At 52.5% G+C, this 14,508-nt stretch overlaps 4 protein-coding genes across 4 annotated transcripts; 1 reads left to right on the top strand and 3 right to left on the bottom strand.

Annotated features, from left to right (window-relative positions):
* Window positions 1-131: 131 nt before the first annotated feature.
* T069G_00453 (vacuolar protein sorting 55 domain-containing protein) lies at window positions 132-630 on the top strand (the record flags this gene model as incomplete). Its single annotated transcript, XM_056167663.1, has 2 exons — window positions 132-387; window positions 497-630. 2 exons carry the CDS (start codon window positions 132-134, stop codon window positions 628-630), a joined length of 390 nt encoding a protein of 129 aa, XP_056032979.1.
* Window positions 631-1,205: 575 nt separating this feature from the next.
* T069G_00452 (chorismate binding enzyme domain-containing protein) lies at window positions 1,206-3,815 on the bottom strand (the record flags this gene model as incomplete). Its single annotated transcript, XM_056167662.1, has 3 exons — window positions 1,206-2,018; window positions 2,073-3,236; window positions 3,297-3,815. 3 exons carry the CDS (start codon window positions 3,813-3,815, stop codon window positions 1,206-1,208), a joined length of 2,496 nt encoding a protein of 831 aa, XP_056032978.1.
* A 904-nt stretch (window positions 3,816-4,719) lies between these two features.
* On the bottom strand, window positions 4,720-9,151 carry T069G_00451 (TRAPP II complex subunit domain-containing protein; the record flags this gene model as incomplete). Its single annotated transcript, XM_056167661.1, has 2 exons — window positions 4,720-8,822; window positions 8,986-9,151. 2 exons carry the CDS (start codon window positions 9,149-9,151, stop codon window positions 4,720-4,722), a joined length of 4,269 nt encoding a protein of 1,422 aa, XP_056032977.1.
* A 2,612-nt stretch (window positions 9,152-11,763) lies between these two features.
* T069G_00450 (short chain dehydrogenase domain-containing protein) lies at window positions 11,764-13,085 on the bottom strand (the record flags this gene model as incomplete). Its single annotated transcript, XM_056167660.1, has 4 exons — window positions 11,764-12,114; window positions 12,169-12,599; window positions 12,737-12,787; window positions 12,842-13,085. 4 exons carry the CDS (start codon window positions 13,083-13,085, stop codon window positions 11,764-11,766), a joined length of 1,077 nt encoding a protein of 358 aa, XP_056032976.1.
* Between the last annotated feature and the right edge of the window lie 1,423 nt (window positions 13,086-14,508).

Below are 14,508 nucleotides of genomic sequence, written 5' to 3'. Positions count from 1 at the left end.
TCTTCGCATCTTCATTAGCTCTCAACTCCCCCCTCCGCGGGGCTGCCGTCCACCTGTTCCGAGCCCAATCTCACCTCATTACGACGACTTGCCGCCCATAGCACACGATCCTCACGAGAAACTTCTTCATCATGCCTACCGCCGGCCTCAAGACCATCATCGCCCTCTCCTTTGTCCTCGCCGTAGGATTTCTCCTCGTCATCCTCTCCTGCGCCCTGTACAAGGTCTACTACCCGCTCCTCGTCGTCGCCACCTACGTCCTCGCGCCGCTGCCGAACTGGATCTGCGGCCGATGCGCGAATCCGGATGACTTTGTCGAGAGCGGCGGTGCGGCGGTGCTCGACCTGGGAAGATTCTTCACCGGCTTTTTTGTTGTCATGGGCATTGGTATGTGCTGATATTCCCCGTGCCCCGTCTCCTTTGAAACACCGTCAAGTGACAAAGGGGACATGCGATGAAATGGGATACATAACTAACCGCTATATGTGCTTCACAGCCCTCCCCGTTGTCCTTGCGCACTCCGATCTGATCCGGGTCGAAGCCATGATCATGTCCATTACCGGCGGCCTTCTGATCTACGGGACCATCATCAGCTTCGGCATGTTCTTCCAGGAGGAGCAGGAGTTTTAAAGAAAGAAACGGGAATTTTATGACCTCATGTATGAAAAGCCGGGAGAGGGGGTCCGCAAGAGGGAGGAGTTCTTTTTTTATGCCTGCTGCGAAAAACGAAGAATGATCCAGCCTACTTTTGCTTGAGACGGTGCTTATCGACCTGGATGAGACCCGGGTCCTGTTGTACCATTAATTTCTTTTGGGGGAAATTCGATACGAAGCATAAGCGGTCTTCAGGGTTACTGTCTGCGAATTCTGTTTTACCATGTCGTGTCTTGGATGATTAGATGCGCGCTTGAAATTGAAACAAGAAAAAAATACCAATGTTTCTGTTATTTATAATGAGCTGTGTTTTTCCGTATATCCATCCATGTAAGTGAGTTAAGCGTCGCTCGAGCGCCGTCAGATCTACTAATCTATGTAATGTTGAACCATGTCCCCAAGAGAATCCAAATCCAAATGTAAACACCCGCTATGCATACGTTGAAGTATCGTTGGCCTCCAAGGAATCCTATTCCAGAAGCCAAACCCATCCCCTCCAAACCGTCAGTACACCGTAAAAGTCAAAATAACAAAAAGAAACAAAGACACTTTTATGCCACGTCTTTGAAAACACCCAACGGCCCACAGAGCTTCGTAAACATCTCCTCCGTCTCTCCTTCAGGCGTGCTCAGAATCGTCACAGCTCCACCGGCCCCGATGCGCCATACCTCCCTGGGCTGCGTCTCGCCCAGTCCCTCAGGGGGTGCCTTTTCGTCGTCCCAGCGGAACATTGTCCTAATCGTGACGCTCCAGTCGCCGTGGCCGCGGGCGTCGAGGAACCCGACGACGCCAGAGTAGATGCTGCGCTCGGAAGGCTCGATGGTGCGCAGGATCTCGCAGCTGCGCTTCTTGGGCGCGCCGGTCATGCTGCCGGGGGGTAAGGTGGCGGCGAGGACGTCCAGGCCGTTGGGGCCGTGAGGGGGAAGCTGTCCGTTGACGACGGTGATCATCTGGAAGACGCTCGAGTATTCCTCCACCTTGAGGAGATCCGGGACGGTGACACTGCGGGCTCCACAGACGCCGTAGAGGTCATGCCGGACGAGGTCCACAATCATGAGGTTCTCTGCCTCTTCTTTGGGTATGTGGAGCAGCTTTTCGGCCTGTGCTAGTGTTGAGACGGCCTCGGATTTGCGGACTGTGCCTTTCATGGGGCGCATGGAGCAGAGACCCTTTGCGTCGTGGGCTAGGAACCGTTCCGGCGAGCTGCTGAGGATAGTGGCCCCGGCGAGGCGGATGAAAGAGCCAAAGGGAGCTGGCTGGCGGGCTCGGAGAGTTCGATAGATTTGCCAGGGAGTGCCGTGTCTGGACGCTTCATTGCTCGGCCACGAAGCAGTTGCTCCATTCGTCGTGCCGTTAGTCAATGGCTGTAGATGATGCGGCACATCGTTTCCAGGAGGTCGAGTCATGGTCGTTTGTGCCGTAAGGCATAGTTCGTAGGACTGGCCTTCAGCAATGGCCTCTTGACACTGGCGGACGTCGTCGTCATACTTGTCTGGCTTCGGCGTCTTGAAACGCAGTCTGCCGGCCGGCTCTTGGATGCTCTTCAGCAATTGCTCATTTGGCTGTTTCTTCGCTGCGACGAGTTTGTACTCTTCCGTTCCGTAGCCCGGCTGTTTCCATGCCCGAGAAGTCTGCAGCTTTGCCACAATCTCGTCGATCCACGGCTGAACATTTGAGTCTGGGGCCGTCAGAGCTTGGACATATGCCACTCCGGCTTGGTGATCGAGAACAAGACTCTTGGTGACCCAGGCATAACAAAGATCTGGCCTGCGGTGACCCCTGTTTTTGGAAACAGACTCCGGGCTCAAGGTGCTTAGTCCCATTTCATAAGTGACAAATCCCATGAAACCACCCTTGAATGCTGGCTCCTGACCTCCTTCTTCAGCCACCTTTCTCTGCTCCCAGTATTCGGCGATGACATTCCAAACGTCGTAAGCACCGTGCTCAGCGCTGCTGTCGATCTCTATCCGCTGACACATATCTTCCTGGTCCCCAGATCCAGGCTGGCGTAAAGTCACCCAGTCGTCTCCAACATGGTATTCGAAGCGTAGAGCCCGGTCAACCTCAAGGGCAATAATCGAGCTGCGTGCCAAGGGATCACCACTGATGGTGCTGGACGAGTCTAGCATGATGGAATCAACACCTCCCACGCCCAGAAGCTCCGCAACGTCGGCAGCATCCACGCCATCGGGGAGCTTGATCCGACTGCAAGAATATATGGGCGCTGCTCTCGAGGCTGCCAGACCAGACTGCATATCCCGCCACCATTTCCTGCTTGCGAGCTGGCTCTCGGCCGCGATACTCCGCTCGACAATCATAGATGGCGCCAGGCTGTCGGCAATGTTTTCCGAGACCATCGGCCTAATATGTCGTCCCGTCGATTCGTTCCACTTCAGAGCCTGGCTGAACCAGTTCTTCAGCACCCCATGCGCCCCAGGGTCCGTACACACAGACTCGGGATGGTACTGAACCCCCCAGAAGGGCAGTCTGGAATGCCTGACTCCCATCAAGATCCTCTCGGGCTCGCTTCCATCCTCGCTCTCCTCCATCGTCCACGCCAACGGAACAAGCTCAGGCGCCACCTTTGGAGGCAACCACATGTCGGTCTTCCACGATCCCTTTGAAACCTGATCTTGTCCCACGTCGGCACACAGGCTGTGATACAGGGTTGCCTTGAACTCCGGCACGCCCGCAAAGATGTCTCCCGACTGATGCTCAATTGGCCTCACCATGCCATGCAATCCCCTCCTCAACCTCCGAATCCCGCCACCAAAGTGCGCAACCAGGCTCTGAAAGCCTAGACAGATGCCCAGCACCGGAACAGCGTCACGCAGCTCCCACAACAGACGAAAAGCCCCAACATCGGCCTCGCACAACGGCGACCCGGGCCCGGGCCCGCAAACCACGGCATCGAAGCTCGGCAGCCGGTCCAGGAACTGCTCCGGCGTCCAGTCGGGACTTGGATCCGCATGCAGCGTCTTCAGGTCCATGTGCAGCACGTGCACCAACACATCGTCACCGAGAGCCTCCTTGAGCAGCGACACGATGTTGTTGGTGAAGGAGTCGTAAGCGTCCAGAAACAGAATTCGGCGACATTGGCGGTCTCGGGACGCCGGGTTTACCGCCGGCACTGGCGAAGACTGCCGCTCAAGAAGAGGCATCTTTTGCAACGGGAATTTGCCAGTCTCGAACTTTGGCCCGTCGAATTGTCTCACCTACGATTCATGAAAGACTAAGACGGGATCAATGCAAACAAGATAGAATGAAGTAGAGAATGTCGAGGCGATAAGAAAAATCGGCAGCGCCTCCGAGAAAGGAATCGGAAATGCCGCGAAAAGCCGGGTCTTTTTTTTTTCCCAAGTCCCAATCTTATCTTTTTCGGATACTAATCGAACTAGCAGGTGAAATTGCGCCGAAGGATTCGTGTGGAATGAGATGACATGTGCAATTGGCTATTTTGCAGCGAGTGCCGGGTAATGACTAACATGTGCAAGCCGGCCGTTTTGTAGCGAGGACCGGAGTTGAGCGAGGAAGACCCTGGAAGTGAAGAGAGAAATTGAAACCTGGAAGTGAAAGAAAATTTCGGCAAAAGTTTTAGGTGGCTTACAGTAGTATGTATGCCTAGCAATGGCGAGCTGTTGAGCTACCCGGCATTATTCTAGGTGCCTGTGGCGTTCTTGAAAGGACAAAGGACGAAGTTTTGTTTTAGCGTAAAATTGCAGATGAAAAAGAGCTCGGCTTAAGAGTTTATAACTCTGCAGCTTCAATTCCTCTTCAGTACCAAGTGATGATGGAATGATGGATAACCCTTGGTAGTGGTTATCAAGATTGACATAATGCAATAAAAAAAAAACTTGAGGGCATACAGAATTTAGGTATGCATTGATATGCACTAATCAGCTGCAATACTCGCGTCACCTTCAACATCGTTCCAAGCCACCAACCACGTCGAATATTAACTCATATCATTTCTACTATTGCTAGTATTACCTATACTATGCGAGGATACCAAAAATCGTCTACATATATATGCAGCGGCTCTATTCATCACTATCGTCATCGCTATCAATCGCTGTCTTTCACCGTCAGTATACATGGTCGTCGTGAATGCCACATCCTCCGCTCCTTCATGCCAATCGCCGCATCCTCTCTCGTCTGGGTGTTATCCGACTGCGGCCGTTCCTTGGGCTGCTCACTACCATCTTCCCGCACCTGAACTTCCTCGACTGACGCCGTGAGCTCAAACTCTCCTCTGCAGAGCGCCGTCACTCCAATGACAAAGTCTGTGCTGGCGCCACCCTGGAGCTCCGGTAGAAGTTGCTGCAGCGTGCCATTCCACACAAACTTACGTGTATAGTCAAGCGCGATATTGACAGAACGATGACATAGAGCCGGCAGGAGCCTGACCAGCGAGCTCACTGGGCGGCTTGTCCTGTTCGTGACCCGCACCCGCACTTGTATAAACTCGTCCACGTATGCTGTATTGATGCTGCTCTCGCTTTCGCCGGGACGCTCCACGGAAATATCTATGCCAACCTCGCCTACCTTGACAATGTCAATCATGCGTGTAGTGAGGCGAATGTTGCGGAGCTCAACGGTGCCATTTCGCTTCGGCACGGCCGTTGTCCTCCAAGTCGCCTTCAAGCAGTCGAGGATCCTCTCTCTATACCAAAACGCCTCCCGGTTGGCTCGCTCCATCTCAGGCGAGATCTTGGTGGTGCTCACGACAAACTGCTTGTTTTTGGATGGGTTAAGACTGGGAATCAAGGCATGCGGGTCCTCTAGGTAGACCCGCTTCACAGGTATGATGATTCGGCTTGTCTTGCCCGGTAGAATGCCCTCTTCAACAGCCATGCCATCTTCGTTTTCAAGATGGACTGCCATTTGGCTAGGCCAGGCATTTCGCAGGTCCACGGATAACAGGCAGTATTCGTCCGGCTTTATCGGTTTGGTGCCCCCTAGACGCTCCCACAAGGGTTGCGGGATCAAGCCATGCATAGGAAGCACATCTATCCTTGCCAGCTCGACGCTTGCGTTGACCGTAACCGTCAAGGGCACAGATATCTGCCGCGTGTAAAAGTCCTCTTTAACTTCTTCACGGGGAACTCCGAGATATGTGTAGTCGATTTGAATCGTTGCATGTGTCAGTCCAGGCTTGCCAAGGATCTCAAACTCAAACGTCGCTTCACCTCCGGGGGCGATGTTGCGGCTCGAGTTATTGTGTGGGAGTCGGAGAGCTTGTTTCTTTATTAATATCAGCTCATACTCATATAGTTCTGCCGGTGTAGCATCTCTGTTTGCAAGAGCTGTCTGCAGAGGCTCCTGGGTAGAGTCCTTAAAGGAGAAGAGCATAAAGTCAACAGGTGTCGTTGACTGGTTTTGTAACGTAACAGAAAAGATTTGCCTCTCGCCCTCCAAGATCATAACTGAAGATTGCGGAAGCGTCGTCGACTTGACAATCACAAGTGGTTGGGGTTGGGTAACGTTCAGTTCGAGGCTAAACGGCTCCAGAGGCTGATCGTGATACTTGCCCGACATCATGGGGACAGACACTGATGCAATACCCTTGACCTTGATTTTGTCTTCTTGGTAAGGCTTCCAATGCTTGGGAAAGACGGCAAATCTCCTTTCCCTGCAACCCTTCACCTTGATTATTGCCCCCGTCACTGTGATAGACCCGGACTCTTTGGCTACGCCTTGCAATCGGACTGCTTGCGTCCGGTAGGGACCAATGATGGCACTCTCCTTCATGGCTTCGAAGTCGACACCGTCGGTTTCTAAACGTATACTTTCGATATCCAACTCAACGTCATAGGTGTTTTGGATTGTTACTCTGAATTTGGCCGGTTCGCCAGCAACCAGATTGGCAGCTGTCTCATCCGGCTCTTTCAAGAACGGATTATAAATAAATGGGTTGACATCCTGCGACGTACGGGTTATCGTTGCTCCTGGCAAAACGCTGCGAGCGTGGGGGATTGGAACCCGGGTACTTGGGAGCGGCTCCAGTTTGATCTCTCGAACAAGAAACTCGTCCCAAAATTCAGCCGTCAAGTGGGACATGCCCAGCCTTTTGACCAGGTTCGAGGTGCGAGAAATGTTGCTGACTAGGCGAATCTGCTCATCTCGGTGAATTTTTGGAAATGCATCTTCGCGGCGAGGGCCCGGGGCGACGCCAGATCCAGCCGTGCGCATCAGATCGCTAGAAAACTTGAGAACCCCGTTGAAGTCCGGCAAGGCTTCTGAAAAGTTGATGCATGCTCGTAAAATGTTGAGCTTGATATCGGGAAAGCCGAAAAACCTCGTCTTCATCTGACCGCGGATGCGAGCAATCACGGCATCATCCGAGTCGTCGAATCCTTCGCGAAGAGACTGCCGCCGGGGCTTCGCTCTATCGAATCCAACAACGCCATATGACTTGCAAAGAAGTTCGAGGAAAGCCTCTATGCCCTGCTCAATGTCTCCCTCTGCCAAATCCAGCGCCATCGCTCCAGTCGCACCACCCGAGTTGCCACCTGGGGTCAGCGCCACGAGGCCTGCAGCGGGATGAACCCCAGCGTCCGCAGCTCCGCGTGTCCTTGCTTCAACGAGCCCTCCGATGAGGACCGAGACTAATTCGCGAGTTACCATGGCCTTCTTCCGATGATAGCCCAAGGGCCCCAGCACAGCTGCAATGCCACTCAGAATAGATATCCGATCAACGGTAGTAAGCATTTCCGTGGCCGTGGAAGGGAATGCCTTGAATAAAAGAGTTAAAATATGTTGCCTCGAGGGTGTTATTAGTAGCCGGGGCGACGTTGTGAGATCCTTGTCCAGTCCTTTCCCATTCACAATCATATCAAATGCCTTTTGGTTGAGTTTGCCGTCGCAGAAATGCATGGCCGATAGGATCTTGCTGAATCTGATAACGGTTTCCGCCAACGGCAAATGAGGGACATTTTCGGCTGATATTCTAGAATAGAGGCCTACGATTCGTTCCAAAAGCTCTGGAAGAAGATTCTGGAGATATCGAAGGTGCCTGGGTTGATCTTGGTCCGCATTTTCCGGTTCTGGCTTCATCGATGAGTGTTTATCTTGCGTGGGAAGACAAATTGTCGGAATTTGAAAGGTCAACCCTGACCAACCGAGAAGCAACAGATTCATAAGAATCAATTCCAACGCTTTTCCGTGCCAGATATGGTCGTTTAAAGATTTAGCAGCGGTGGCTCCCTCGCTCAGCTCCTTTAACGAGTCACCCCAACGACCAGCTTGAAGGTACATGGATCCTATCACAATGGCTGACCTGCCTTTTCCCTTGAGTCTCCATCGGTCGTTTGCGCTCCCAGGCCCGAATCCTTGTACAGAAACACGGTCGCGGCTCGCATCTTCAGAGAAATCGGGCTTTGGGTGAGTTTCGGGCGACTCTGGTCTCTGGCTCGAAGCACTCGAGAAATCGTCCGCGCTCAGGGGAGGGCTAGATAGGTTGCTCTTCAGGGGTGTAGACGGGCGGCCTGGTGTCGAGACGCTGGAGCTCCCTCCTGTGGGAGCTGGAGGCAGCGACAGGCGCCCGCCAGATCGATCCAAGCCCGTGGCGGAGCTTGAGCGCTGGAGGTGCTGTGGTATGGCAAACTGAGAATTCCGCCTAGTAAAGCTGGTCGGCGAGGTAGCATCGGGGCCCCACGAGGTGGTACTCAGCTGTCTAGCGAGTGAATAACCCCCTGGAGACTCAATCGCCGTCATCGCCTCGTATGATTTCCCCAGTGTCGTCATCTCAGCCAGCAACAGCGATGATATGTCGCACATGACCGTCTTCATCGTGGTTCTTTTTGACTCTTCGGGAGGAGGGATCGCCGCCATGCCCTCGGGTATAGGCACTTCATGAGATGGCGAGACATAATCGAAGATGAGCACCCGGTGGATGAGAGCTTTGGGGTAATTGTCTCGTAGCTCTTCCAGCTCCTGATACAGAGCCCTTATATTCTTCTCCACCGGCGTAGGCCCCTTTCCATTCATAGAGGCTCTTTTGCTATATGTCACGTCGCCTAGCTCTGTGCCGTCGGCGATTGCGATGACAGCCATTGGTTCTCGGAAGAGGTCGAAGGGCGAGAGAGCGAGATGCGAGGGGGGAGGAAGGTGGGCGATGAGGTCGTAGAGCATTGCGCCGTCGGGATACGCCAATGGCGAGAACATGTCTGGGGAAGCTTCACATCAGTTTGTCTAGTCCCGTGTATATGTGTAGTATAAGCAGTCTATACGGCATGGCCTTGTACATGCTTCTCTCCATCCCATCTTCCTCATATCCCACCTCCCTCCCCCCTTCTGCGGCCAGCCGTGTATGTACATGCATGTACTTACTCCTGTTGGGTCGCCCATCGGCGCTGATATCCCTGAGCTGGACGACATGCTCGGCTTGCAGCCTCTCGGCAAAGCTCGCGAATCTGGCCGCCTTGATCTTGCCGAGGGGCAGCAGCAGCGCCTTCACCCTCGCGGGAGCAATGGGAAGCAAAGGGTCCAAGCTCATTCTAGCACCTAGAGCTGCTCAGCATCGTCCGGCGGTTGTCGTGGTCAGGGATACCATATGGCGGGTCGCAATGGAGAGGAATCGTCGGTGTCGGCGGTCAAGCTGATGTAATGCGCATATTCTTGGAGCGTAGCAGCAGTTGTCGGTTATCGGTCGCAAGATGTCGGTCGAGTCACCAGCTCAGCCTTGTGTCCGTGTTTGGCGATGTTGGTTCGTTTCGTGTCCCCAAGGCCAAACAGCTTGTCGCACCGTCCCACCCGTGACCTCCCCTTCCTTCGTCGAGCCTGACGCGGTGGAGCTTTTTTAGAGGGGACCAACCCACGGACTGATATTTTTACGCCCCGAGCGAATCAGTCGGGCCAATCTGGGGATCTGCGAGCCTGCTTGGCGGGGAACTGCTGAGATTGTAGGGCTGCTGAAACTGAAACTTAGCGCGCCATCCATCATGGGCCACAGGTCGCTGCCAGTACTCCAAGGTCCCTAAAAGTCAATTCCCACATGGAGAGGTGGTGATGGTGGCAACGAGACACCAGACGGATTCGAGGACAACTTTGAATGATTTTTTCCAAGCATTCCGAGGGTGATGGAATCGCGAGTCATATAGAGCAAATTCTGGTTTGGTAACCTAGTCATTTTATACTTGAGGTATACGACTCATTGGCAAACTCAGCCATTTTCCTGACTCGGTGCCGTTGGCTGTCCTCCTTTGTTCCTCTGGTCCAGCAATATTGATTGCCGAGGAGTTTCCAATCATGGGACTATATAAGCGACCTACCTGTCGCACTCTCACAGTCATAGTAAATCAATCCTTATAAAGTGCATCAAGGGGAAGCTTCTAGATGTCTATATCCGATGACTTCCGTGCTATTACGGAACGTGTTTGGCCCGATAATCACTCCTAACTTGGCCAGCATGTCCTCTATCATTACATGTACCCTCTCTTTATCTTCCCGCACCCTCACAATCAATCCTTTGAAACGTGCATCAAGGAGAGCCTCCTTGACCCGTATATCCGATGACATCCGTGCTATCACGGAACCTGTTCGGCCTGATTATTACTCCTTACTTGGCCAACAGGTCTCGTATCATTGCATATACCCTCTCTTCACCTTCCCGCACCCTGACAATGATAACAAATCAATCCTTATATAGTGCATCAAGGAGAAGCCCTCCCGACAACTATATCCGATGACTCTCATGCTATTACTGAACGTGTTCGACCCGATTATCACTCCTTACTTGGCCTCGAGCATTACATCGACCCTCTCTTCATCTTAGCGAACCCTCACGATCATAATAAATCGATCCTTATAACGTGCATCAAGGAGAAGCTTCTTGGCAACTGCATCGGATGACTTCCGTGCCATCACGGAACGTCTTCAACCCGACTATCACTCCTTACGTGGCCAGCACCTCCTCTATCATTACATCTACCCTCTCTTCATCTTCCCACACCTTCTCTACTAGTTCTCTTGTCCGTCCGTGGATGCCTAGTTTTCAGCCAGCCCAAACTTCATCACCTGCATGATACACCTCACCAACCCAACCCTCCAAGAGATTATGATACAGCCTCGCCGTAGACCAAGTTCAGAGTGATCCTCCGGTCTCGCTTACGTTGTCTTTGCTCATCCAGCGTTTGCCACATCATCATCACCCTCAGGAAAGACGCAAAAGTTCTGCAGCTAAATTAAGGCGCGCATATGGTGGCTGTACACCTCCTTTTTTCTAAATCCCTCCCTTTTACACAGCAACACTGAAACACGTAGGCATGGACAGTAGGTTGAGAGGAGTCTTGTGAACAGTTGAAAGATGAAGGAATAATCAAAGTCCCGCCGTTATCGCCGCTGGCTGATCGGCGTAATCGATGACTGCTCAGGCGGTGATGTCTCTCTACGAATTTCCAGCGTCTTCAGCCCCTGAATTTCACTAGAGCATCACTATTAAGCATTTACAAGTAAATTCATGCAATAGTATGCACAGCTGAACCATTCCTTCAAGATGCAAAGATTCACAGGCAAGCATAAATCAAACAATCTCACCATTGCCTGCCTATGCTGTATTCCGAGGCGGCTACGATTAGAAAGGGGAAGACGAAAAGAGACGAGGTGATTTGTAATGACCTCGAGTGACTAGTAGGGACATCCTAAGCGGGAGCTCATGATCTCATTGATGGACAAGCCTAAAGTAGCCTCCACTTATTCATTACAAGGAGGGCGGGTGATTTACAGGCCACGGATTGAAGCTCATCCGAATCCGGATCTGCCAGTACGTGTATTCATGCATCCCTAACAATATACGATCCAACCTCCAGCGGGCAACTCAGTGAAGCTTTGTGGGAAATCAATGGCCCGTATATTTGATTCCCAGCTATTGTTTTTATCTTAAAATGGTGTAAAAAAAAGTGTTCGCTACTGTTTCGTATACAGTAGCGACGCTGATGCCAAGAATAGGGAAGGGTAAGGGTTTTTTCCAGAAACAGCGCCAAATTTCCTCCTAAACTTGAATCCAAAGAAGAAGAAAAATTTACCCTTGCTCGGCTTTTCGTCCTGCACCAGGTATTACTTTTAAAGAAAAATTTCATCATCTCCTTCTCGTCAATATTTTTTTCCAAATCATGTGTTGGTGGACGCAGTCGTAGATGGTCCCGTGGCCGGAGTCTGGCTCGCAGCCGGCGTTTGGCTAGCACCACGATTCCTGTCGTCCCTTGCCTCCTCAGTTAGCTCGCTCTCAAAAATATCCACGGCCAGGCTCGCTTCGACAAAGTCCTCCATTTCTTCCGTAACAGTCTTTAGCTTCTCCTTTACTGCGTTTGCCCCTTCGGTTCCCACAATGTGTCGCGAGGGCGGGTTCTCGTGCCCGCCAATGGCCGTCAGGGCGTAAATTGTCTCGTTTACTAGTTTGTCGATTGACGATGGCGGCAGTTTGGGATAGCGGTAAAAAATCTCACCCACAGCTTCGCCCGGCTCCAGTGAGATGCTGTCCGGTGACGTAGCTGCATTGTCGGATTCCGGGTTTACCGGGACCGCCGTGTCGGGGTGCGAGTTGAGAACGGTAGTTAGCATCTCCCGAACGCTGGGCGCCTCGGCGAAGCTGCTGGCATAAGCGGGAATCTGCGGAGCAAATGCAATGCGATTTGTGAGAGACTGAATCTCCTTGTTTGGTTGGACAATGGTGACCTTGATGTTGAAGGGAGCAACCTCGTAGGCGAGGGAGTCGCAGAAGCCCTCGAGCGCCCACGTCGCCGCGGTGTACATGGACATGTGCGGCGTGCCAATGTGGCCGCCGGTGCTGGTGAGGACCATGATGTGGCCGGTATGCTGGGCCCGGAGCTGTGGCAAAGCGGCCTTGATGAAATTGACTTGCGAAAAGAACAAGGTCTCGAACTGGTCTCGTGCCAGGCTCTGGGTGGCGAGGTTGGTAGAGAGCTCCTCCACGGTCCCAACAACAGCTAGCGATGGCGGCCAAGGCCGGTGGTTAGCAACATAGACATTAGCAGCAACATGATGGTTCGACGACGACGTCGTTCGACCATACACGTAATCGAAAGATTCATCGGTTGATGTAGGAAGCAATATTTTGTCATACCTTCCGACCGACAGCACAAGAGAATATCAATCCTCCCGAAAACGTCGACGGCTTCGGCAACAGCGGCGCCGCACCCGCTCATGGTCCTCCCATCGCATCGAATACCGCGGATCCTGTCCTTCCATCCCTCCCGGTCTTTCCGCCCACTAGTGCACTCATTGATGAGCTCACGAAACTCGGCACTTCGCTCCTCGTGCTCTATCTCCAAAGGAGGGAAACAGGCCGCGACACAGTCGCCGTGAGAAAGCAACTGCCGGATCAGACGCACGGCCAATGGTGATAGCGATGCAGTGAGGAGCCACGTGCGAGGCGAGTTATGGGTCGCTGTTGGGCTCTCTTGGTCAGCCATTATTGATGCTTATAGACTGTCCCTTCGAAACCATTTTACGAAAGGAGCGAAGGTGATCGACAGGTGGGAATCGCATTCATTTGAGGGTAAAGTATTTAAAAGGTAGGGGGGGAAAAGGAGAGAGGAGAGGATTTGAGACAAGGAAGTGTCTTTGAAATAAGTGACTGAGTCCGGGTAAGGCAAGTCTTAGACTAGCGAGGGTGGTGAATGAAGAATTAAAAAAAAATTAATTTCTTCGGCGTTTAGGGGAAATAAAGCAAGTGACATCAATTGAAAGGAAAATGAGTGCGCATTAGAAACCAAGAGGGATGAAATAACAAATCCGGGGGGCTGTCCCCCGAGTTGTTTGTCAAACAAAACGCCAGTTACGGCATCGCCACGGAAAGAGGGCGTCGTTTTGTATACTGCTCGGGCGTTCGCCACAAAAAAAAAAAAAACAATGCGTGAGGTGCTGGGCAGGGGATTTCGTGGGCATCTTTGTCGGTGCGAATACGTGTATAGAGCAAAGTAGGTACGTACGGAACACGGGATTTTGGCGCACAGGTGCGGTAGTGACGTCGGTTTGGCGGTTTGGATTCAGCAGGCTGTAGCGCTGCGACGCAGGCTTAGGCGGAGGTACAGGCCTGTTGCCACTGGACATGGTGCTGAGTTATAGGCGTGTTGTCCCTACTCGTACCATCTGCAGTGTCAGAAGCTCCAGTCTCCGACAGCAAATAGGATCGGAGCCGTGCCACCCAAGACGAGACGGGAAAAAAAACGAGACGGGGAGAGAGATAAACGAAAGAAGACGAAGAAAAAGGATAGGTGTAAAAGAAAGTGTTAAAGAGAGTAAGAAAGAAAGAAGCACACACACAGACACACAAAAAAAGAGAGTGAGGCACTTTGCAAAGGACTGAGCCAAGGGGGGGAGCGCAGAAGCATATTAGTTATGTAGTGTCCAGCTGTGCTGTCTGGCTTGGTACTTGGGACATGGAATATTTGCTCTCTCCTGCAACTGAATCGTCAAGCAGGCTGCATCCTGCCCGGGTTGGTAGGAAAATGGGGAGCGGCGATAGTACATTCATAGGCAATAACGAAATGGATCAGCCATGACGGCCCCCAGGGCTCGCTTAGAACATGACACCGGGCCCCCGAGCGGAAGAGTAGCCTGAATCCATCGCCATAGATAGCTTCTAGTGTTGGGCATTGTTCCACGGTGACGCCCCCACAGGACCCGAAGTTGGTGATAGAGCCGACACTTGACACCTCTTGTGGCCGATGCATAGGGCTGGCTCTGGCGCAGGTAAGCTTCTTTTCGCCTTACGAGACTCCAAGTCATGACACAGCAGCACCGCTAGTGGTGGGGGGAGGGGGGTTGATAGAACAATGACGGCGGTTGCTGTCGTCTGAGAACTGACTCGGAGGCAGCTGATGGTGGTGATTG

Source organism: Trichoderma breve, chromosome 1 (genome assembly GCF_028502605.1).
Source record: "Trichoderma breve strain T069 chromosome 1, whole genome shotgun sequence".
Lineage (NCBI taxonomy): Eukaryota > Fungi > Ascomycota > Sordariomycetes > Hypocreales > Hypocreaceae > Trichoderma > Trichoderma breve.
The sequence above is the reverse complement of the archived record's forward strand: the minus strand, read 5'-3'. Positions and strand labels throughout refer to the sequence as shown.